Here is a 27,078-nt window from a genome sequence, read left to right as displayed (position 1 = left end):
AGAAGTTACAGAAAGGCAAACCTGTTTGTTTATGGCTTATATCGAGCTGGCCGAGGCTGAAAGCTGATGGCGAACGTCTGTGATTCCCTTATAAACAGAAGTTTGCCATCATTAAACTTATAATATTGCGCGAGCCAGGTGGGTATTTATACAGTGCAGAGAGCATGTCCAAAACATGCTCACCTCTTTGTCTCTTGAGATATAGGGGTCAACTGAAGAACAGAAACACCTGCAATAGCACTGTCAGCAGGGTGTAGGGCTACAGTGGGCAGCCAGGACAGCACAGATTGCACACAAACAGTGTCCTGGAGGGATCCATGACCCTCAATGAGTACCACCTCCAACTCCTTCAGGGAACTTCAAAGTGAAACATTTTTGCAGAACTCAATGATGAAGCACCTATCAGCCAAGCACCTACTGACAGCCGTCGATAAAACTGTGTCAGTAAGCGGTTGGGTAATAAATTGATGGGTGGTTTACTAACATCTCTCTCGCAGACTGCAACTGCAGTTGGGAAATTATGAACTACTGTGTCATGTGGATTTTGACAAGTCAAGTAAAAATAGTGGCCACTTAATTTGAAAGCCATTTACAAAGGAGACACACCCTAATGTATGTATTATGCAACAGTGTGGAGAGGGTTTTAAATAATAATAATAATAATAATAATAATAATAATAATAATAATAATAATAATAATAATAATAATAATAATAAAATTGCTTCAAGTTGTTTTAAGCTGTCAGCCTCATAGCTGAAATGTGTATAGCTTTATCAGTAGAACTTCAAAATGTTGTTCGGCTGACTGACATTCTATCATACCAGAAAAGCAATCCCTGTTGAACTGCACCCATGCTAATTCATGGAGCATCTGCATTATTTACAAAATTACCTGAAAATAACAGGAAGCAGTGCTGGGGAAAAGCAACAGTAGAAATCATTATGCAAGCTTGTCATATTCCTGGCTATTGCATTATTTAGTTTGTGTTATTTAGCTGATTTAACAGAATATTATTAACCAGCTAGAGGATTAGACTTTCTAATGGAGAAATGTCATTATAGTCCGCTGGGCACAGAAAAGGAATCCCCTCGGATTGAAGATCGTCCCTTTTACATAATTGTATTCATGCAAACAACAGGATTGCAGTTCATTCCAAGTGAATACAATCGATAAATATTGTGTCTTCCATTTAATTAGGGGCTGATCAATTGATTTCACAGTACACACGATCAGTAGCGCCAGCGTGCAGCAGCCTAAAGTGCCCCCTCCTCTTTTATTCTCCTGCAAGACATTAAACATGAAAGGAAGGACCCTTTAGACTGCTGCATCCACACTGCTGGCAAGCTGCCTTGTGCACACTGGGAAATCAACTGTTTTATTGATCAGGCATTAATTAGATAGAAATGTAACATTACTATTGGACTTTATGCTGGCCTTTTTTAAACTTTATAATCTTATCTTTGGTATTTTTTTTTTTTAACTCCATTAAAAAAACGATTTAATTAAAGACAAAATGCTTTGAAAATGTCCCCTCACTGTGTGTAGTAGTGGATTTCCACTATACTGTCTCTGACATATTTAAATAATTTATATTTTACATACAATATATAATTATATTCTAATTAATTAGAACAGAAATATGCCTACATTTTTTTTTCAAACACAGAGAGAACTTTAATTATAACATTATAATTTTGAAGGATTATATTCCAATGATTGTATTCTTCAGACTATTTTCAAATAAATCAATGACTGTTTTTTATTTAATTTTTTAGTACAATTTTTTTATAGTTAATATGCAGAGCTTTGTCACAAATCTTCTTTTAAAATTAGCTTCAGGAGAAAGAATAAATACAAAAATGGAAACCATATCTTGAAACATTTATTGTTTTGAGGCATTAAACATGTTTCACCAGTTAATTAACAAGATTAGTGTTAATTATGTGTGGTGTCCATTCGGGAGTGTCAGACCTCATTAGGCAGAATTCCTTAATGACTGCTAATTGCCAGCACAAACAGTGGCTGAGAATGGGTTCAAATGTTAATGCTGAGATAAATAATTCTTTTGATGCTCAGCAGTGTCTCGGCAGTGGCTGTGTGACTGACATGGGCTTTGGGAATCGGATGGCTCATTGTTTATTCCCTCATCTTTTATTTATTCTTGTTCCACAGTATTTTAAGAAGCAGCGGCGGCTTATCCCTGAAAGGACAGTCTGGAAATACTTTGTGCAGCTCTGCAGTGCAGTGGAGCACATGCACTCCCGCAGGATAATGCACAGAGGTAAAGATTCATCCAAAAACAGAATACTCTTCAGAACACACTGACCTTGCATTGCAAACTGGTACTGTTACAAATTATGTCTTAATGTGTGCAAAGCCTGCCCAGCTCTTGTAATAATTGCACATGTATTTTCATTGTAACTGGTACTACCTTAGGTTAAACAACGTTCTAAGTTTCCATATGTTATTTTCCAGATATCTGTTACAGTTAACCTCAGCACTGTCTCTGGGGTCATAGTATGTTACTGGCTGAAAGCATGTCAGTCAATAGGGGAAGCATTTCAGTTGGTTAAGGACAGGGAAGAAGCCACTAAATGGGTGGGTACAGTTTCACCCAGCGGGTGAAATGACAAAGCAAGTGCTACACAAACTGAAAGCATGGCTTCAGAGATTTATTTTAACAAGTGTAGTGCCACATATCATATTTTAATAGAATTGTTACTATACCAAGTGCTTCTTTCAAAACTGGACATTTGAGACCTATATAACTAATGAAAGTGCACAATGAATGAACATTGCAGGAAACATTTTGTTAGCTAAAATCCTTTTAAAGGGCTTAGAAGGTTTTGCAATAATCCCTACCTGTTGTGTTAGCTGTCTTCTGCGATTTGCAGTTTTAATTGCATTTTTGGGTAAAGAAATCTCAATTTGCATACCTACTTTCAGGTAGTTTTGCACTTCCAATATAGTTTCACCTGGAGAGTGAAATTGTCCCCACCCCACCAACACCTTCTAACCTGTCATTAGCCAACCAGCTGCTTTCCATAAGGACTGAGGTGACCCTGGATGTAAAACAGTTATGGACTTCCTGAAATACAGCATACAAACTGTGCTCGTATCATACCAGCAAGTATTTTCTAAAACCAAAATACATGTTTGCTAACATGTGCTGCATTAAAGTTGTACATCCTGTATGAGATCTATATAGCGAACGGATGTGGCAAGGTTTGTGGAAGTATTTTGAAAGCTGAATTTGGTGTGTTTTGCTCCTTGAAGCTAGATGACAGTTTAAATAAGTCAATATAAGAAGCCAGGGATATCAAACTGGTTTTAGTCTTACAAATAGACTCTGTTAAAGCTTTGTGAATAGGATGTTATATGATACCCAAACAAGGTATTGCCCTTTAAGTGTAAGCCATGAAGGTGATTTTGTAAGCAGCCTGGCTGGCAGGGAGCTGCAGTAGTGACGGTGGCAGGTAGATACTGTGTCTTCCTCCAGCACAGTAAGCACAGAAGCAGACCATGGGAGTCTGTCACAAACACAAGCACACATTCAGTAGATCTATTTTCAGAATCATGCAAAAAAGACATCTGCTGGTAAACATGGATTTCAATTTCAGTCTTGTATCTATCTATATGTTGTTAGCCCAGCATGTGTGATTTATTGACCCCATATTAACAACACTAAATACAGTAATTCATGCAAATTGAGACGTGTCAATATTAAGATCCATCCCTGGTTTGATCATTGACCCTTCTCTTTGCTCAAGCACATCCTGGGTCCTTACTCAAGACTGAAAGCCATATGTGTTTGCCCTGTAGCTTCAGTCAGCACATCTCAGTAGACTCTGTCATTGCTTTCTGTCAGTAGAGTCTAGCTTGTGGAACAAGCCTGCACGCTGATGGATAGTAAATCTGGATGCATTTTTAACAGATCTGTATTTGTGTTTTGTGACTGTGTATGGGGGTATCTATCTATCCATCTATCTCTCTCTCCATCTATCTCTCTCTCTCTCTCTATATATATATATATATATATAAATATATTATGTCAATTTAATACAAAATTCAATTTATATACAAAATGTCACATTGTTCAATTTGTCAGTTTTTGTGGAAAACTACAAAACGATACATAATTCAATATTTTAACGTAACATTCGACTTTATGAAGCACAATTAGTTCATTCTTTAGGGTGATGCAAAACTTTCACAGCTGTAGATTGGAGCCTCAAGGACACAGCTCCCTGCGCTGAAGCCAGACATTGGCTTTTATCACTAATACATGGGGCTGGTTTTGTTCAATTTGAATAGCATATACTGTATTCTACTCAGTTCAACATAAACTAAACTCAGAAATCTCGTTCAGGTGTGTAACATACAAAATGCTGAAGTGCTGTGTTGCATTTATGGATAAAACTACCAACTTTCCAAAGCCTAAATCTTCAAATACAGGTTACCCAGTGTTCTTTCAATGAAAACTCTTCCTCACCCGTATCAAGCATAGTAAACCTCAATTTAATAATATTTTGTGCTTGTCTATAAGAGCCACTGTCAGCTGACTGTCAGGAAAGAGAATGGCAGAATTCTTTAAAAAAAAAAATAATAATAATTTGGAAAGTTGGAAAGTTGGAATTTGGAAAGCTGTGCTGAAGTTAACTAATATTTACCCTCTAGTTGTTTTTCTGCATTGAATTCTATATCTGAGCTCCAATATAAAATACATAATGAAAAAAAAAATACTCAAGATGTATCATTATGCTGCCTCGTGGTAATTAAGCAACACTATCAATGTCGGAAAGGGTTAACACTTCATTTACAGATTCATTTCCTTCAGTTTAGGGGGCAACTTTAAAAACTTCTCCTGTCTCTGGGAGTATGGGGCCAGTTGGTAGCTTTAGTTTTACCTCAGTCCATCACTGGTGCTTAATTACTGTTGAGCTATGGCCAAACACAGACATTCATGAAAAACGGGACAACTAGCCAAAAGCGGGGCAAAAGTATGTTTTTTTTTACAAAACATGTGGGGACACCGGGACGTTCTACCTTAAAAGGGGACTGTCATGGGAAATAGGGACGACGGATAGCTTTATTTATGGATGAACTGAAAATACTAAAACTTATCGTTACCATAAGATGGACAAATAATGCTAATAAACACAGTAATACAATGTAGAATAGTATTTCATACAGTTTTGATAATGATTATAAACACAGTAATACAATGTAGAATAGTATTTCATACAGTTTTGATAATGATTATAAACACAGTAATACAATGTAGAATAGTATTTCATACAGTTTTGATAATGATTATAAACACAGTAATACAATGTAGAATAGTATTTCATACAGTTTTGATAATGATTATAAACACAGTAATACAATGTAGAATAGTATTTCATACAGTTTTGATAATGATTATAAACACAGTAATACAATGTAGAATAGTATTTCATACAGTTTTGATAATGATTATAAACATGGTAATACAATGTAGAATAGTATTTCATACAGTTTTGATAATGATTATAAACACAGTAATACAATGTAGAATAGTATTTCATACAGTTTTGATAATGATAATAAACACGGTAATACAGTGAATAGTATTTTTTTCTGAGATGGCATTATTACACACGGTATACTACAAATCCATGTGCTGAAAGGGTAGTGTTGTCAATAGATGTACATTTTGAGGGGCATGGCCAGCGTTAATTTTGAGCCCTGTGTATGTGTCTATATACATATATGTGTGTGTGTGTTTGTATGTATGTATGTAACGTATATTTATACATATCCAGTGTAGGATATATTTTTGTTATCCCACCAGAGGATAACATGAGTGTGATAACTTGCTTACCGGGACTAGTTTCGAATGTGTCTTTGCTTGCACTCCAATCTAGTGGTGTGCTGCTGAAATTCAGGACAGAGCTGTGCTTCGGTTGTTCAAACAGTACTGCCACCTATACGTATTTTATAACAACTATAAAATGGGCATAGATGCAGAAAGACGGGTCACGCTCTTTACCTGGTGCAGAAAGACGGGCCAATGTAAAACTGTGACGTTCTCTTTGGGCTGTTGCTTGTTCTGAAGACCATGGCGTTGTACCACACCGTTACAGTTTATCCTCTGGTGAGCTGTTTTCATAATCACCACCGATACAGTGAAAGCTTTGATGTTGAGTGAGATTGCCACTGACATTCTAAAGGTAATAGTTTGTTTTTTTAAACTATATTGAGTGATATATAAATGAATTGCCATAAATGTGATTCTTCTATAGTCCTAATCCTAACCCTAATGTTAAGGTGTGTGTGTGTGTGTGTGTGTGTGTGTGTTGGTATTAAGAACTGATTTAAATCATAAACTCTGTATTCAAATTCTCTAAGCTGGCCCGTCTTTCTACACCTATGCCTTAAAATATCTGAAATAATTTCAGATTTCTATTGTTGTTTTGATTTGGACTCCCAATTTCCTTGAGAACGAGTTTAGTCAAGAACTGCCAGTTACCGATCTGCCTGCAACTGACTTATCCAAACAGCTTGTATGTAGCCCTTTCATTAATACCAGTAGTGGTAGGAAATAACAGAGTTCAGTCAAGAAATGCGAGTTACCGATCTGCCTGCGTCTGGCTTATCTGAGCACCCTGTAGCCCCTTCATTAACCCCGTAAAGGTAGGAAACAATAGAGACGATGGAAAGTGACAGACTGAGCTCAAGATTCTATCTAAAGACAGTTGTGAAGAGGCCATAAACAGGATTTGAAATTAATCTGTGTCAAAGCAGAGTCTGTTGGCAGTTAAAGTAAAGATCTGCCAGGTAAAATAATCCCTGAATTAATTGATTTAAAATACAAAATGTACACATTTTATTGCTATTTATTTTAAATACATACGTGGTATAAACAGAATACTGAATGAACGTCCGTGGTATCCAGTTTTTATTCCCCTTAGGAGTATGTCCTTTCCTAAACCACTCATCCTGTCAGGGCTCGTGATTTACTGGAACATCCTCCTGCGGTGAATGATCATTCAGTGTCTTTTGTGTGCGTGTGCATTTGTGTGTGTGTGTGTGTGTGTGTGTGTGTGTGTGTGTGTGTGTGTGTGTGTGTGTGTGTTTTGTTTTTCGGGTTTATTATTGCATTTATCTTCTTCATTTATCTTCTTCTTTTTCTACCCGGTTCCAGACCCAGGTTCTGGCTACCTGGGTCACAATCCCGTGTAGTATGAAACCAAGTACCTGGGTCATACCTGGGTTAACCGAGGTACCAGCGACCCACCTCAGGATGTGGGTTGACCCCGGTTGAGCGAGACAAAATGCATGACGGCTGATGAAATAACAAACAGCCATGCCTGCGTGAAGGGTTCAGTTCCGCAGGGAATGTTTCTGTTTATTCTGTTTAGCCATATTTGTGTTGTTTGAGACACACCATGAGTGAGATTGCAGCTGGGATGAAGAAACATTTAATCTAATCAACATTTGGGCCGACGGTTCAAGCCAGAGAAGCTTGGATGGAAGCTTCTGTAACAAGCTGCTTCCGGGGCATTTATACGTGTATTGGTGACTTTCATCTGTCACCCAGGTCAACCCTGCTTTATCAAAAGCAGTGTGAAATCATGTAGCTGACCCACATGACACCGGGTCCTGACCCGGGTAGGTTCCAACCTGGGTAGGGCATGCCAGTGTGAAAGGGGCTTATGATAGACAAAAACTCATAGATTTAGAAAACTCATAGCCTGTTTTCATTGTTGAAATATTTCATAAGCACTTGTACGTATCCATACTAAATGACTTCCCCTTTTTTATAATGAAAGTGATTCTAGCAAACACAACAATCTTACCTGTCACGCACTTCCATTCACTACATAGATCTCAAATGTGCAGTTTTGAAAGACTCACGTTATAGCAAACATGTCACATCATTTAATTTCAAAACGTGACTAATGGAATTATTTTGTTTGCTACAATCACTTTCAGTGCTTCCCACATTCCCACTTTTATGAATAAGGGAAACTGGGACACACTGAGAGAGTTTTGAACAAAATATTGGACACTGTGGAGCAACATGGGGGAGCTCCTGTAAATGACAATTTCATGTGCAGGAATTCTCAATTTTTCCCTGCTACTGAGTTAGCTTGTCTTGATGGTTGCTTTACTCAGCTCATACTTTTCAGAGTGACTTCCTAGTTTTTAAAATGTGTGGCTATGAAGGAATATTCGGGTGTATCAGCACCGTGTGGCTATGAAGGAATATTCTGCTGTATCAGCACCTACCCCAGGTCTATCTAACCTTTTCTTTTCTTTAAATAACTCACACGTTAAATCACCCAAAACTACTGGCTAGCATCACAGAAGCAGGAAAGGTTTTTTTGTTACTATATTGTTTTTACATTAATAATGGGGGAAATTGCACTTTTTATGTACATTTGTCCTAAACTCTGTAATGTTTGTTTTATTTGCTTCAGATATAAAGCCTGCTAATGTGTTCATAACAGCGACTGGAGTGGTTAAACTGGGAGACCTGGGACTCGGGCGCTTCTTCAGCTCCAAAACCACGGCAGCACATTCCTTAGGTAAGCAGGGGGTGCAGTGCACTATACAGCACGCTTCCATATGGATCAGCCGGGAAAGATGATAATGATGCATCAGAAGTTCATACCCACACAGTGAAAATAATGAGAGGACTTTGCTGGCAATTATTTTAGCAACCCTCGCTGTGTTGTGTGTGTGTGTCCTGTTGTTTTTTTTTTCTCACAATGACTGGGTTATGCCTCTGCACGGTATGTGGAGGATGCAGGGATGGGGAATATTAATGACAGTGCGATGCTGGGTCGCTGGCCTCCAAGTTGCATCGACTCTGCGCCAGGAGACTGGATTATTAATTATGGCTCCAAACTCTTTCCAAGTTATGAATTCCGTTTCACATACAAGCAAGTCTATATATAAACTATATATATAAAGTACTGACAACTGTGTTTTTGGATTCTCTGTAATCCATCATTTATCTGTCTGTAATGCATGTGCTGTTATTAGTTGAACTTCCAGTCACTATACATACTTTTACCATTTGTTCAAAATAAAAATGAATAGTAATGTGTCCCACACAATATGTCTTTTTACAGCTAACAATATCATACATATGATCTGTTTTGCTCTTCTGTTATCAACGTCACAAATGTGCAGTTTTGTAGTTATAGCAGACATGTATTGTCATATTATTGTTATATGGTATCTGGTACTACATTAAGATAAAGAAGGTTCTCAGTTTCTGTTCCTTATTTCCAGGATTTCTGTAACACTCGCACTTCCTGGGTCATTTCACCTCAGAAGTGTCTTCTGTGTCAAAAGCCTGTCAATCAGTATGGGAAGCAGCTGGCTGCTTAATAACAGGAAAGAAGACATTAGAGGGGTGGGGACAATTTCACCCTCCAGGTGAAATGACCAAGCAAGTGCAACCCTTTCTGAAAGCATTGTTTACAAGCAGAGATTTAATTTACCCACGTTTAGTGCCAGATATGGCTTACAATCACTGTAAGGTATGACCTTTGGGTTTTGCACAGCTTCTAAATAACTTGCCATAGCAAGCATTCTACACAAGTTTGGGGGATAGCTTTGGCTCTTAACAGATCCGTTTCAGATACTCAGTACTTGAAGACAGTCATCTTCAGCCATTTCTTCAAATTAATCCAGCAATGTTAGATTAGAATCAGAACTTATGGCTACTGTCTAAAATCCTTGTTGTTTCCACCAAGTATTAGTATACTATTGCATTTTATTAGTGTGCATTCGCACAATAATTTAGCAGTTTTACCATGCTTTCCTCATAGTTATACTATGGATTTTAGTTTACCGTGGTTGACATGTTTTTAATATGCTTTCCCATATTTCTGTGGTATTTACAATGTGTACTAATGCTTTATCGTGCTTTCACGCCGCTGTATTATACTTTTCGAGGCTTGTATTAACTTTTAGAATGGACCGCTAAACTCATTCCACTTGACAATGGAAGTCAAATTCAAATGCAGACTTGACAGGCTGGTGCTTGAACCACCTCGTCCCTCCTGCTGTACACCAGTGATGAAACCCTCTCACTCACTAACATCAGCAATGGAAATGATCCTCGTTAGGCACTGTGTAAATTATGGTGATGATGAATTAACTCTCCAGAGTGGCAGGATTATCAAAATACAACAGCGTGAGGCAGCTTCAGGGCAGCAAACGAAACCAGGGAGATAAAAAAAACTGAAGCACTGCGGGTGGATTAGACATGGACACTGGTGGAAGCCTAATGCCGAGATGTTAGTGGGGGGTGGGGTGTTCAAAACAATGGCATTAACAGTGGGGGGGGGGGTCAGGTCTGTATTTTTGAATCTAGAAAAAGGATGAAGGAACAAAACCTCTTTTATTGAACTTCCTGTTTTCTGTTAACCATCACTATCCACAGGAATAATGCTCACCCTTACAGTGAGCAGAGCAATAGGGCACTTTTTGCAGCAGTACCACACCACCCCCTACTGATCGAAATTGACTGCGTTGCCAGAGCTGTCATTTTAAAAAGGGAATTGTGCAAATGTACAACCCTGTCTTGACCTTTTGACTGACTCCCCCAAAGCCAATATGTATCCACAGCAACAAATCCTCTGTGCACATTAAAAGCATTACATCTCCAATACATAAGACATGTGTGTAGGAGTTCTTTGAATAATGTTATCTGTACATAAACACCATTAGAAAAAAATCCATTTGCTTCTAGAGCTAAACCATGTGCACATAATGCAAAACCTCCAACTGTTGCAAGTAGAGTAGGGACATCCCATGGTGCATTTCAGAGTATATAGGGGTAGGTTTCAAAGGGCAAGGAATATATGCTAATAAGAAACAGTAATCAGTCTAGACTATAAGACAAAATCTGCTGCTATTTCACTAGAATGAAGAGCTTGTTTCAGATTGTTTCAATTCTTCAGTAGTGCCTGAGCTGCCACAGCCTGCCCTGACATTAGGTATACATGACATCAAAAGAAACATTAAAAAAATGGGATCTAATTTTCAATTTTTTCATATTGTGTTTGTGTTACTTTTACAAGAAGTGATTGTGGAGAATATATTTTCAACAGCGGCTTATAAACTGTACTACCCGTGTAGTGGCGTTTTAATTATATCTTGTGAATCTCTATAGCAAGCCCTGAGAAGGTGCAGCTGTCCTGTACAGTAGAGCAGGCTGCAGTGTTTCTGCTCATCTAAATGACAGTGATTGCTGTTTCCGAAGGTACTCTCTGTGTTTCCATGTGTATATAACAGTAGAATGGTGCTCTCCTGAAGGCTTTGCACAGGTAGCGCTCACAATCTGTTCTTGTTGATTTGCTCCTGAAATCGGTTAAGACGCTGGCCTGGTGTTCCTGATAAAACTGTCTTTAAAATTTAAAGCAGGCTAATTATGTATTTAAATGAAGCAGGAGCTTGTGAACAAAGAAGTAAAGTGAACTTAACAGCTTACCAGAGTTGCTACTCCGAGTGCCGTTAGTTTCAAGATTTTGACTTTAATTACAACACTTCTCCTTGCTTTGACAATTGCGAGCAGATCTGACATTTTTTTTTAGACCGATCTGGACCCAGTAATGATTTTTTTAACACCTCTGTTGTCCCTTCAGATTTGAAATATGTGCATATTTAAGTATAAGACACATGTTAGGCCAGTCGGCTTGAGTGGAATTCAAGAGGGAGAAATCAATGACTTCTCTGTATTTTAAATGAATGCAAGTGCAAGGCAGGCAGAAGTGCAACAACACACTGCTGCTGAAGAAGCTTGGAAAAACAGATTCGACTAGAACACTTCTTTCTGCTGATTCAAGTTTTAGATTCACTTGTTTCAGTCAGAACACCCAGTGGAGAATAAAAAGCATGATTTTATAAGAGCATAGTTCACTTGAGATTACCTTTTCTTAGCTAAACTTTAAATATTCCTGAGACAGTGTTTTAACAGCAAGAAAACAAGACATACTGACTACATTTACTCATAGGCAGATAAACAAATTTAGGCAAAATGTACATGCTACAATTGTGGTTAGAATTCCTATGTTGCCCAGGCAACTACTCTGAACTCTGAAGGCTACTGAGCACAGGCCTATGCAAATATATTCAATAGAATTTCTTCTTTTTTCATATTTGCTAACATCAGAGTGGCATGAAAGGGCATTAGACAGTACCACAACCGTTCTGACAGGTGTACTATCATACTTTGGCAGCCTGGCCGCCTCAGTGTCAGATATGGAAACCATAATTAGAGCAAAAAACTGAATGAACGTCAAACGCATTACCAGGCAGCAACTTGTATTTGTCAAGAAAGATTGCATACAAAAAAATGAAGTGACAGAACATGACGGGGTAATGAAAGAAAAATGAAGGATTTGCCCGTGCATTGCGCACAAGATACATGAGGATATCTAGCAGGAAGCAAAATGCTCATCACCACATCAAGCTACTGCTGCTGCTGGACTTTCAAAAAGATTATTTTCTGTACATATTCTAACCTTCTGACGCATTTGTTTAAGAAAATCAGCTCACGTATTTGTAAAATTGCATGACACCAGTGAAATTATAGAAACGGTGTGCAGTACCTGAAATTCTCCCTTTGATCAATATTAAACTGCCTTTTTTCAGAATAGTTGAAATTAAAAATGTAGGGGGAAAAACAAGGGCAGATGAGCAAATGAGTGAGTCCTGGGAAAATTACGCAAGTTCAGATTCGGGAAAATGTGAAAAGATTGACAGGTAGCCAATTTGAGCGCCAGTGAATAAATACTTCTACATGTTTTAATAAAAATAAGCCTTAAAAATAACTGATAAAATATAACCAATTCAACAAAGAAGATGAAAACACTGAAAGTGGTGTACCCTCTGCATCTATCAGTCATGTACTGTAATATAACACTTAAGCTAAACCTGAAATTATATGTATTAAGAAGTATTACACTGTGCAGTAGCTGCTGTAGAGAGAGAGCTTTGTTTCAAGATATCCTAAAAAAGAGGTGATATTCTATAAACAAAAACTGCTATAAAAAATATATATACAAAAAGGTCTTGGTCAAACAATGCAGAATAGGGGCTGACATTTTTAATGTATCAGGCACTACTATTAAAAAAAATGATGTACTTGATGGTTATTTTAATTTCCATAGTGTTCTCTGAAATCACCCCATACTTTCCAGACCCTGGGTGCTCCCCTAAAACAGGACCTGGCCGTGATACATTGATAGCCTTGGATTAGAACAGATATCCCTCTTGTTATAGTTTTATTTTTATACTTATTACTTATCCTACAATGATATGTTACTTTATGTGTGCTTCTTTGCTGTGTTTCTGTCTATATTAATTACCCTGAACTACCCTAGAACAAAATAGCTTTTGAAAAGGCTTCTCAAAGCTGAACAAGAGGAAATGTGATGGGATCATGACAGTGTTATACATGCTGTAGAGTTTCTTCAATTGAAATGTGATGGGATCATGCCAGTGTTATACATGCTGTAGAGTTTCTTCAATTGAAATGTGATGGGATCATGTCAGTGTTATACATGCTGTAGAGTTTCTTCAATTGAAATGTGATGGGATCATGACAGTGTTATACATGCTGTAGAGTTTCTTCAATTGAAATGTGATGGGATCATGTCAGCGTTATACATGCTGTAGAGTTTCTTCAATTGAAATGTGATGGGATCGTGTCAGTGTTATACATGCTGTAGAGTTTCTTCAATTGAAATGTGATGGGATCATGACAGTGTTATACATGCTGTAGAGTTTCTTCAATTGAAATGTGATGGGATCATGTCTGTGTTATACATGCTGTAGAGTTTCTTCAATTGAAATGTGATGGGATCATGACAGTGTTATACATGCTGTAGAGTTTCTTCAATTGAAATGTGATGGGATCATGTCTGTGTTATACATGCTGTAGAGTTTCTTCAATTGAAATGTGATGGGATCATGACAGTGTTATACATGCTGTAGAGTTTCTTCAATTGAAATGTGATAGGGTCGTGTCAGTGTTATACATGCTGTAGAGTTTCTTCAATTGAAATGTGATGGGATCATGTCTGTGTTATACATGCTGTAGAGTTTCTTCAATTGAAATGTGATGGGGTCGTGTCAGTGTTATACATGCTGTAGAGTTTCTTCAATTGAAATGTGATAGGGTCGTGTCAGTGTTATACATGCTGTAGAGTTTCTTCAATTGAAATGTGATGGGATCATGTCTGTGTTATACATGCTGTAGAGTTTCTTCAATTGAAATGTGATGGGGTCGTGTCAGTGTTATACATGCTGTAGAGTTTCTTCAATTGAAATGTGATGGGATCATGTCTGTGTTATACATGCTGTAGAGTTTCTTCAATTGAAATGTGATGGGATCATGACAGTGTTATACATGCTGTAGAGTTTCTTCAATTGAAATGTGATGGGATCATGTCTGTGTTATACATGCTGTAGAGTTTCTTCAATTGAAATGTGATGGGATCATGACAGTGTTATACATGCTGTAGAGTTTCTTCAATTGAAATGTGATAGGGTCGTGTCAGTGTTATACATGCTGTAGAGTTTCTTCAATTGAAATGTGATGGGATCATGTCTGTGTTATACATGCTGTAGAGTTTCTTCAATTGAAATGTGATGGGGTCGTGTCAGTGTTATACATGCTGTAGAGTTTCTTCAATTGAAATGTGATAGGGTCGTGTCAGTGTTATACATGCTGTAGAGTTTCTTCAATTGAAATGTGATGGGATCATGTCTGTGTTATACATGCTGTAGAGTTTCTTCAATTGAAATGTGATGGGGTCGTGTCAGTGTTATACATGCTGTAGAGTTTCTTCAATTGAAATGTGATGGGGTCGTGTCAGTGTTATACATGCTGTAGAGTTTCTTCAATTGAAATGTGATGGGGTCATGTCAGTGTTATACATGCTGTAGAGTTTCTTCAATTGAAATGTGATGGGATCGTGTCAGTGTTATACATGCTGTAGAGTTTCTTCAATTGAAATGTGATGGGGTCATGTCAGTGTTATACATGCTGTAGAGTTTCTTCAATTGAAATGTGATGGGATCGTGTCAGTGTTATACATGCTGTAGAGTTTCTTCAATTGAAATGTGATGGGGTCATGTCAGTGTTATACATGCTGTACACTGCCTTCAGTTGATTTTTCATCAGTAGTGATTACTGTTGTTGTTTAACAGTTGCTTGTAATTAAACAAAATATTTCACACTCATAAAGAAAAAGTTCCAGCTGGACTATAAGTGGCGTTGTTTCTCTCGCAGAATGGTCAACTTCTGAATCCAACTGGATTTATGAACAGTTAAATTTAACACGACAAAACTTTACTTAGCTAGCGTGGACGCAAGCATGACTTTAATTTTTATATGCATGGTATTAACATTAAAAAAACTCAGTAGCTTACTAGTTTCATCGTGTACATTAAGAAAATAATTATGTATTATTTCTCTGTAGAGTGGATACCAGAAATCATATTTTACTTTTAAATTGATTTTATTTCACATGCCTCAGAAAGCGCCTATATTTAGCAAATTCCGTCATATTCATTGTTTTGAAGGTTTAAAAGGAAAAAATATATACAGTATATTAATCAGGAGACAATTAAATATTTCATAACAGTAAACTTACTTCAGATGTCATCCATTAGTAGTCGATCATGGGAGGGTACCGACAATGTTATTGACCAATCATAGGCGGATGGGACTGACCGATTGGTTTAATGAAGATTGGCACCAAAGCTGCCAAATAACTTCTCATGAGCTTCCTGCCAAGAACCAAAGCAAATAGATCATCCACTGCCACTGGTTCATTTCAAGAATATTCTAATGATTGTTTAGTTTCTGTGACGAGACTGTTTTCTAACAGAACGCTAGTGGACTGTGGAAAATAAACAACTGTAACAGTGGACGGAATGCAAGCATGTTAGATGAAAAGCTGATATAATCAGTCCCAGTACCCAGTACCAGCATTAAAATAAGTCCCGGTACTGAGTACCGGTGAGTACCAGCAGAATTTCACCCCTGGACACAGGGCTAGGTTATACAAATAACTGACTTGCATTTCTCTGGAAATGCACAGATATCAAAATATTTAATAACCTAGGAGTCTGAATGGGGTTTAATGAGCAATGAATGACCCGCCTCCAATTGTTCTTCATTGCTAAAAAATAGAAACATTTTAGGCAGTGCACTGGTGTGATGGCTTGCTCATTGAAGTCATGTACATGTTTGTGACAAACGTGCTTTTGGGATACCAGGATACTAGGCAAGCAACCACCACAAGCCAGCACAGTTTTCCATTTCTGTTGGTAGACCAGAGAAGGCATGCAGGTATTGTAGATAGACACATAAGTATTTTATAGTGATCCATCAGCATAAGGAATTTATTAAAATGTAGTCAATATTTGAAGATTTACAAAAACAATACCACTTTAAATAAATGGCTCCCATCGTAATTCAGGAAATGTCCTTGCAAACATCTGTAAAGGCTTTAGTCTGTACAGTAACGGATAGATCCATTTGTTTTTTTAATGGGGAATTGTATGGGCTTCTAGTGTCTCTGCTAAACCAGAAGTGCTGATCTCTACCGCAGTAACTGTCATATTGTGGAACATTCCCCTGTCATCAACAATGACAAATGCAGGGTGATTTTAACTCTGCCCTTCTCCTTAGGTCAGAAATGTGTTTTCTAGGTTTCAGTGACACAAGTAAAGGGCAGTTGAATACATGTAAGACCCTGGTTTTGTTTGCAGTATGTTTTGTAACTCTCTGCCTGGTGTCGAGGTAAAGCACACCTCCATGTGTTGATTCATTTTCCAGGAGTGCATTCAATTGTTATTGCTTTGAGTTATGTGATTTAGTTGTGTGAATTTCACCAGGACCCCCTTGGAATGAGATGTATATCCCATACATTGAAATATATAAATATGTTTGATTTTAAGAGAAAGACAACACCATTTCTAATAACCAAAGTGACAATACAAAGATGCTTAATATACACCAAATGTGTATTTTTCCTAGTTTACGCTATTGTGGGTTGGTGTACAAATAAACAAGTGTAAAATATATTTCCAGCAAATGCCTGCATTTTCTTATTCCGAACCTCTTGGTTCAGCCTTTTAAAGCATTGGTGTTGTTATCATCCCAAAGTAAGTGTACTGTAAAGTAAAGCACAGTTTAAAGTTTAAGGTCTTATTCTGAAGCAAAGACACAGGCTCATTTCAAAGAGGATTGAAATACAGTCATTTAACAGTATAACACTTACCTGCAACTCTTCAGAGCAGCCGTTTTTACTGGTTTGGTGCTTGTTGTCCCAGTGTATTATGTGTGGACTGTCTGCAGAGTTGTACTGTAGTGACAATGTGGTGGGTTAAACAACACGAAACCTTGATTCCTTTTATTATTATCAGAGATGTCTTAAATGTCACACAAAACACAATGGTTATATACATTTGCAGTAACAATGAGCCACAAAGATAAGTGCAAACAAAGGTAAAATGAGCTTAAATAACTGTTATCCATGCAAAGATGCAAGCAAGTCTGTCAATGAATATCTCTTGAATTCAAAAGAGACTCATTAAAAAGACTGAACATCCAGTTAAAGATAATAAAATAATGTGGACGGAATATAAAACTGTATACAAGATCAAGTAGGAACTCTGTAAGGCTATTTGCAAACAATAATTAATCGCTACAGTCATTTTCTGTATTTTTATAGAAGTATTTAGATGTATTATATGCATTGAGTATTGGGCTACCTTTACAAAATCTTCCAAAGATAACGCCAATGTAACATTTTTGATTAATAGCCCCTGATTATACTGTTCTTGTCATATTGACTAATGTAATGCATTGGCAAACCCAGGATGATTAAATTGGAAGACTTGAGCAGTTTGGTGGAACAAGCTCATTATAAGCGATTTCTGTGTATTGCTGGACAGACCATAAAAGAAATCAGGCTTGTCAGTCTTTTATCCTGAGCCGTATTTAAACATTATAAGATCTGTCTTGAAATGGGGAGTCTCAGAAGGCATTTTTATTTGCTAACAACCTTCAATAAATATTTTTAAACAGACGTGGGCATGTGCAGCTTTAAATAGAAGGATGTTTTTGATGTTGGCTACTCCAGGAACCTACTTAAATTGAACAGCCTGATGCACAAAATCCAGATAAAGCGTGTGGCGCACTCATCCGTTATCGGAAATGCTGTCACTCCTGTTTGATCGAATGTTATTTTTAGGCTTTATTCGAGACGACAATTTTAAATTGAACAAAGTCTACCATTCGGTCGCACACTAACATAAAGGTGAACACCACAACTTTCTGTCAGACCGTGAGTGTTCATTTTATTGTATCTGAGCTTCTCGCGCAATGAACCTGACATTCTCGGTTTCAGAAACTGCACAGAATTCCACACCTCGGGCTACACAGCAGTGTTGACACGGCGCATTCTGTCAAGCAACTGAGATATCATAGATTAAGAAACTTCCTCGCCACACTCCCCAATAGAAAAACCCTCTCGTCTCCCAGCACTGGCCTTCATTTTACTGGGAAACTGACTTTCTGTCTGACTTTCTGCATGTTTTTAACAGTTTTTTAAATAAGATTCTTCTTTTCATTTCCATTGTTATGTTTTTCTTTCAATATATTGATAGGTTACGTTGCTGTCTTGCAAGCTTATCCAGTCAAAAAGATAGCAGATATGCAGTATACACCAAAGCATATTCAGACTATTGCAGTAAGTTTCAATATCCATAGTCCTATATATTATATTATAAGGCATCACTCAGCCAATCAAAATGCCAGATTTCCGCATATTCTAATACATCTTATTTTGTGTAGTCTGGTGCACGGTAGACTAGCAAATGACAAAAATTCTAGAGATGTGGCTAATGACATTGTTCTTGTATTGTGTTTTTTTCTTTTAATTAAAACATGATTTATAATAAGTTAATATGCACAGCTGACCCTGTCTCTGATATGGTCTATGTTCTAGGAGTGTCTCGTTTCGCTCAGCTTTGCTTTGCTGTCCTCTTGCTCATCCAAAGTGCTCATGAGGAGTCTTGCACCAAGAGACAGGGTTGACTGCACATGTTAACTTATATAGTAAGGCTTCATTATGTAAAATGTGTAAAGCAGCTCATTTAAATTCCCAACATTTGACTAATATTGAAGAAGAAAATATTGGAGAAACCAAATAAATATTTTAGCTAATGATAAGTTTAGATGGCAGACCCAAACCATTGAGCTAATCAAACAGATTCGTGTCAACTGAATAATCTGTCAAGCTCTCTCTACAGCAACTTTCAGGGATACGTATTTGATTTTTAATTTGGGAGCCACTTGCTTGTTGTCAGTGATGTCCCAGAGGATACAGCAGGCATTACTACAATCACTCACACAGTCATGTATAGTCAAACATGAAGGTCAAGAAATACAGACGTGTCCTTTCCATTTCCACCCATGTTTCTCCACTAGATGTCCACCCAGCAGCTCTTTAAACCCCCTCATCTGCTCAGGAGCTGAGGCCTGCGTTACAAACACCCTTTTGCCAATTGCTTTCTTTATTCTTGGGCATTTAAGTTTCCCCAGATCTACAGATCTTAAGGCATAGCTTGTCTCAAACCATACAACGCAATGCTGTAATAATGTGTCTCCCAGTGGAGGGGTGCAGTACTGTACTGTATTGACAAATCCACAGTTTTCTAACAAGTCCTGTTTTCTTCGGTGAATAGACAATTTTCAGTTGAATTGAAAAATGATTGAAAGATCCAGATGTGACGTCATAAAAATGTTTTCAATATATTTAAACAGTAACTGCAGCCAATTCAAATATGACCCGTGCTGTGCTTTGAATTGTAAACACATACACATAGTAAACTGTTTAACAAGGACACTCGAGGACTCTTGTCACTTGGGAATGGGTTACAATAAATTACTGATCACACTATCCCTGCATTCAGGGTAACTTATTATTATATAGTCTTTTTATATCCCTCACTGGATATTATTACATACGTTTTCTGTTACTTTTGAAGTTTAAATACATCCCGTTTTGCTTTCCAGTGGGAACACCCTACTACATGTCTCCTGAGAGAATACATGAAAACGGATACAACTTTAAATCCGATATCTGGTCTTTGGGCTGTTTGTTATACGAGGTAAGTCTACTCTATGTGCTTGTACAGAATGCACTGTTTGTACCACACATTCAGTTAAACTGGAAGAATTAAGGTGGATTACTACAATAGTAAATAGGCCATATTAGCTTTTCCTGTACATTTATATTAAACAGAAATATGATTGAGAAAAAGCAACCCCTTTTTAATTTCTGTATTGCTTCCTAGTGATAACAGAACTAGAAGATGTAATTTACTGTATAAACTTTGGCACCTACAGTTAATGTTTACAGTGCACAGACCACCTCTCTATTAATCAAACTACATTATTTATCATTTATTTTATTACTTTAGAAAAGACTTCAGTACAGTTACAAGACTGACAGTTTAGAAGAAAGTAACATATGCACAGCGTTGGTGTATTTTATTTGTTATAATACATGGTGACATAATTCAGAAATGTCAAGTGGGTCTAAATGAGTTCCATGTATATCTTGTGATTCATCGACTTCTCTGAGCTCATTTCTAACTCGTGTATGTACTTTCATTATTCAGCTCTTCCACACATTTCTCCCTATCATCCTCAGATACAACTTTAAATCTGCAGGCTATTGTTAAATAATAATAATAATAATAATAATAATAATAATAATAATAATAATAATAATAATAATAATAATAATAATAATAATGACAGGTGGTGTCCATTAGCAGAGAATAGTAAACCAATAATAATAATGATGAGTTCTTGGAATGCTGTATAAAGCAAAATTGGGGCTTTTTTTTTGTTGAATCAAGTGCCTTGTAACATGCCTCATCATAGCTTGTCTTCAACATACAAAAAACAAAACATTCCTCTTTCAACACAAGGGCTGCCTTTTGTTAGAAAGCCACTGACGCATGCTGTCAGAGTTGGAGTTGGCTGCAGAAGCTGCATTCAGAACAGAATTGGATTTTCAATTAGCCCTTTCTTCGAAGTGAATCCCCATCTACTGCAGCTACAAGCCTGCTTAATACTGTAAACGGACTGCTGTTAGTGTATTACCAGGCCCAAGTGAACCCTCTGAATCATCTTTGGTGATCTGTGCTGTGGCAGTCTGTGGAAGTTGTGTGGGGTTTGTGTTTAGAGGAAGAGACATTAGTGCTAGGAGCTAAATACAAAATCAATGGCAATGCTGCTTACAGGTCTCTGAATGCTGCAGCACTGCTTGAGTTTAACAGCCTGTTTTACTCTCAACTGGGCTAGGCAGAGGAAATGGGCATTGATTTATATACTCAGCTATTCAATTTCACATTACACGGGAGCCTGTCAAGCATGCAGGGTTTCTGTTCATCGCTAGGGTACACATGATTGTGTGTGTATAAATACATGTTCAGCCAGATGTTGTTAAACATGTATTCTCATTATTGATTACAGTACTTTATTTTAGAATACCAGGTGGACACTACACAAGAACACATTATTTGTTGCATTTAGCTGTTTGTTTTGTTCTTTTCACAATTTAACAGCGGTTCATTTCAGTGCATCTGCCAGAATACAGTCAGTACATATTATCACACGTTTAACAGTTTAACAATGTCATCGTCAACAGACACATGCGTTACAGTCGGCATGAAGTGATCAAAATGATAGGGTCAATTAAATGAAAAAATTCAATAAATAAAACCCCGATAGGTAACAAAAACACATTTGGGAAGCACATGTATAAATATATAGTGTATGACTATATTGTAGTCGACACATATCTCCGTAAAAAAAAAGGCTCTGTTCCATATTTCTGTGAATTCTGAGGACTGTACTTATGTAAATAAATATAGCTTATTATTAACTTCTGGTACACTGGGGGTTCAATATCCTTCCAGTAAGTATGTCTATATGAATATATAAATCGAATAATATATGGGTCCGAATATATTGCCACACAGTACTATTTCTGGAGTTGCTTTTGAGCCGTAATGCACGAGTGGTAATACATTCTGACCCATGTTATTATTTTGTATATTCTATGTTTCTTCTTTATTAAGCTGGTTTTCTTGTATTTTCATTTCTTTGCTCTTTTAAAAAACATTTCTTTTTTAAATTCTTCTGTTATTGGTGTGAAACTCGTTTTTTACGAATTGTCCATATCTTTGTTTTGAATGGAGCCTATTATTCTCCACTTTACACAGTGCTTGTTGTAATTAGTAATTAATATGGCGGCAGTTGACATTAAGCAGCACTGACTGCACACAAAGACGGTGATGACGTAGGAAGAAGTATAATATGAAGAAAATATTAGTCATGTTCATACGTATGAACGGAATTCATATCCAGAGCAATTTGTTCCAGTTTAGGGGTCTGTTGCCATGGTAACATAGAATATATATATATATTTAAAACATATATATTTAAAATATCAACCTGTGATTGGTTAAACAGCATCACATGACCGTGTGTATATATAGCGTATAACATGGCTTGCATACTATTGAGCCGCTTCACACTGAATAAACCACTATGCACCACTACATTCTAAATTCCATGACAAACTGCCATTTTATTTGTTATTAGTTACAAAACCACAGCCAAAAATGAGTGACATTTCACTTATTTCATTTAATATATTTGGGGATAAAACTCCACATAACTGGTACAACACCAGCTTTCTGAGTGAAGACAGCAGTCTATCCGCAAATAAATAAAGAACACAAAATGAGTAGACACATAACAGTAGATGAGAAACAGCTAAATGAAACTGAAGAAAACAAAGATTTAAAAAACCCTTTAAAAGATTACAGCATGGGCTGTTAATGTACTATGGACATTCATTTTATCAAAACAAGTCCAAAAAATCTCAACTCTGTGTGTGTGTGTGTGTGTGTGAGCATTCATATGTTTTTAATAGTATCTCCACAATGGAACCCCTATTCAGACAAATGTCATAATAAGCTGTTAATTCAGCTGATCCTAATAACATGTTGGCTAAGGCAGTGGCACAGCATTCACTACCCTCTCATGTCTTTCGCCTTGAAATATAGCCTAGCCCCAGTGGACATTAGTAAATATCACTAACCACCACACAATGTGGCACAAATGGCAAGAGTTGTGTAAGAAAGTGCTTTATATATTTGCAGTGGATGTCAATCCTAGTCCTCAAGAACCCATAACAGCCCAGAGTTTTTGTTTCAACCAAGAACTGAAAATATGTTTTTAATCTGCATTGCTTTCCAGTGCATATAGGAGAGCACCTGCAAACAGTACATAGATCGTTCAGGCTGCAATAGCTATTCCTTCTGGAGGGGACTGTGTACCTGGAGTGACATTATTCTCTTCAACATGCTGCTCCCTGGCCGTGTCCCATATATATATATATTACCATTGTCTGCAGTCGTTTTAGGCATGTACAACATGGGAACCCGCAGGAGTCAGTGGATAAGGTTTCTATAGTTATGGAAGAGGGTCAGTCGGAGTGCAAACTAGAGTCAGCCATGCAGATTCACGAGGGCTTGTAATAGTATGAGGAGTCTGCAGAGTTAACACAGACAGTAGAACCCTTTCTCTGGAGTACAATGGCTCACACCACTATAAAGACACATTCAGTAATTACCAATGCAATCAGAATGCCTTGGGCCGCTGTACTGTAAAAGGCCAGGGTTCTTAACTATGCTAATCAGATAACAAACGGCTTCCTTGGAGCGGAGGGTCATTGCTCTGCCCCATATGAAAAGAAGACAGACTATTCCTTGTGGGCAGCGATAAGAAAAGGACTGTAACCTACGCTGACAAACACTGCTTTGGAATACAGTTAACTTCCCTTTATGGAGGACTGAGATTGGCCTCTGTTAAAAATGAAATACAACGCTGATTTTTTTTTTCTGAGAAACATGATTGTGCATGCTGGCTTCAAACGGTTCAAGATTAAAGACCTGTAATAGGTGTGTTTTTGTATGGAATGTGCACCCTGTGTGTAATGCAAACGGCTGAGGAGCTTGGGCTTTTATGACATATAGAAAACCTGATTACAAAACTCTCTGCAAAGCAGTCCCAAAGGAACAAAGACAGGGAAGACAAACTGCAGGAGTACACTGAAGAAGGACGAGTCGAAACGTTTATCTTAGAATTGTGATGAAGTGTTTTTTGAACTTATGGATGGTGTATGTATGCACCTACTGTACGATATAAGACAAGTAACATGTTTATAACACTCAGCCCGTATAAAACACACAGAAACCTTATTCTATACCAAATACATCATGTTTATAACACTCAGCCCATATAAAACACACAGAAACCTTATTATTCTATATCAAATACATCATGTTTATAACACAAACCATATAAAACACACAGAAACCTTATTATTCTATATCATATACATCATGTTTATAACACTCAGCCCATATAAAACACACAGAAACCTTATTATTCTATATCAAATACATCACATGTATAACACTCAGCCCATATAAAACACACAGAAACCTTATTATTCTATATCAAATACATCATGTTTATAACACAGCCCATATAAAACACACAGAAACCTTATTATTCTATATCAAATACATCATGTTTATAACACAGCCCATATAAAACACACATACACCTTATTATTCTATGTCAAATACATATACCAATAAACATTAATGGCAAAGCTTTATCAACACAATTGTATAAACAAATGTCAAATTGACAAAGCCCTTCTAGTTTCTAATTGAATAAGTAAATATGGAAACATATTTAAACATGTAAAACCCATCCTGATCTCAAAAGCCTGGCCCATTACGCTTCTTCCAGATCTGTCAGTGGTGCCATACCCAAACCAGTCTACTTCCCACTAGGCACATTCAAGTTTAAAACCTGCTGTTATTTTTGGAAATGCTGCATGTGTGGAAATTCGATTTTGATGGCCACCACTGCACAGTAAATTCAGTCTAAATGATTCTTTCTCTTTTAAACTATGTTACTCGTTATTGCATGCAGAGCTAAATAAAGACATTGATCCTCTGGGCTATTTCTTTTATTTCCTTAGAAAAGGAAGATTGTTATCTTATTATTAAAAAAGGCATTCGGGTAGCAAAAACAAGCCTGTATGTCAGCATGTCAGAGCTTGAAGGCAGACTTAAATGACATGGTATCATGGTGCATTCACCCCGGTACAGTATAGTCATATCTAGCCGAGATAGAAGGCTTCTTTTACATGTTGAACTGTGTAAGGGTGCCACTGTATTCACTGACATGGCATGAGAGCAGCTCATTTAGTATAGTGCAGTCAGATGGGACCCCCGCTGGACATGCAAGCTGTCTGTACACAGGACAGCATTGCTGGTGTATCACTCAGTACTGGGACTTGCACTCAAACAATGAAATCCTCAGTAAAACATTCTGCAGGCTATTGAAAGATTGCTAACCCAGACCTCTTTATAAGCCGCTGCCATTCAGACACATTACATGAAATAATAAATAATTCCTATTAGTTGGTTAAGGCATTGCTTGGCACAAGTTATCGAGAGTACCAGAGGCTGGAAACATAAGAAGAAGCGCTTCCATTATCAACAGTCATTTTTCAGTATAATGAATGTTTAGACTAAACCTAAGATCACAATAACCGATTATTGTGCCAGACCTAATGTATGCATTTCACATTTACATTTAGAGGTATATATTAGAGAAACAGAATCTTCCTAAGGATGACCTGGGGATACCTGGAGGAGCCTGTCTGCCTGTGCAAACACTACCTGTGTTTTTACATGTGTGTGCTGTTCCAGCGGATCTACTTTTTCTTGATGTCGATGGCTCTGATTTTGTATTTACAGCAGAGGCAGGGATGTTTGTCAGTATCATACTTGTTTGATAAGGTTTTAAAATACAATAATTAAAACAGTCCATCATTATAATCGGCCCATCTTTCCTGTCTGATACCGACCTCTGAGCGGTCGAGAAATGATCAAAGAAGAGGTTTATTATTCCTGGCTCCTTCCTCTGACTCTTTAGGGCAGAATTGAAATGTTTTCCATGAAGCACGTAATCAAACAGAACCACAGAACGCTCGAAGAGCTTTATTTTAAGAGCAACAGTCACGGTTACATGAGATTAGAAATCTATTTGCTGTTTATTTCACTGTATTTATTGCAACAGAGCTTTTCAAACGTCACAGCCTTGCTCTAAAATCTGTGTCAATCACCCATCTCATTAAGACAAGTTAGTGTTATTAAAGATTGATGGAAATGTTAAACCTTTAATGTAAATACAAATTAATTATATATTTTATAGACACTATATTTAATTCCCTAAAGCATTACTACATGTTGAAACCTTATGCTTCTAGCAATGATTTGATATGTCCTATGAGGTGCAATGTCTGCTAAGAAATAAATAATAATAATAATAATAATGTATTGTATAGAGAATGGTGTTCTGCTCTCTTTAGTAAGGTGCTTCTTGTATATTGTTCCGCTCTCTTTAGTAAGGTGCTTCTTGTCTATTGTTCTCTCTTTAGTAAGATGCTTCTTGTATATTGTTCTCTCTTTAGTAAGGTGCTTCTTGTATATTGTTCTCTCTTTAGTAAGGTGCTTCTTGTATATTGTTCTGCTCTCTTTAGTAAGGTGCTTCTTGTATATTGTTCTCTCTTTAGTAAGGTGCTTCTTGTATATTGTTCTCTCTTTAGTAAGGTGCTTCTTGTATATTGTTCTGCTCTCTTTAGTAAGGTGCTTCTTGTATATTGTTCTGCTCTCTTTAGTAAGGTGCTTCTTGTATATTGTTCTCTCTTTAGTAAGGTGCTTCTTGTATATTGTTCTCTCTTTAGTAAGGTGCTTCTTGTATATTGTTCTCTCTTTAGTAAGGTGCTTCTTGTATATTGTTCTGCTCTCTTTAGTAAGGTGCTTCTTGTATATTGTTCTCTCTTTAGTAAGGTGCTTCTTGTATATTGTTCTCTCTTTAGTAA

General features: G+C 37.2%; 1 protein-coding gene across 3 annotated transcripts in view; it reads left to right on the top strand.

Annotated features, from left to right (window-relative positions):
* The window catches only part of LOC131697541 (serine/threonine-protein kinase Nek6-like), a 124,945-nt gene that overhangs the window by 89,564 nt on the left and 8,303 nt on the right, over positions 1-27,078 (top strand). For all 3 annotated transcript variants that reach the window (XM_058987158.1, XM_058987157.1, XM_058987159.1), the window contains exons 6-8: positions 2,174-2,282; positions 8,467-8,574; positions 20,103-20,197. In XM_058987158.1, coding sequence (XP_058843141.1) covers positions 2,174-2,282; positions 8,467-8,574; positions 20,103-20,197 — 312 coding nt within the window. The remainder of the gene's footprint in view (positions 1-2,173; positions 2,283-8,466; positions 8,575-20,102; positions 20,198-27,078) is intronic.

The sequence above is a fragment of the Acipenser ruthenus genome, chromosome 15, assembly GCF_902713425.1.
Source record: "Acipenser ruthenus chromosome 15, fAciRut3.2 maternal haplotype, whole genome shotgun sequence".
NCBI classification, from domain to species: domain Eukaryota; kingdom Metazoa; phylum Chordata; class Actinopteri; order Acipenseriformes; family Acipenseridae; genus Acipenser; species Acipenser ruthenus.
This window is presented reverse-complemented; position numbering and strand designations above follow the sequence as displayed.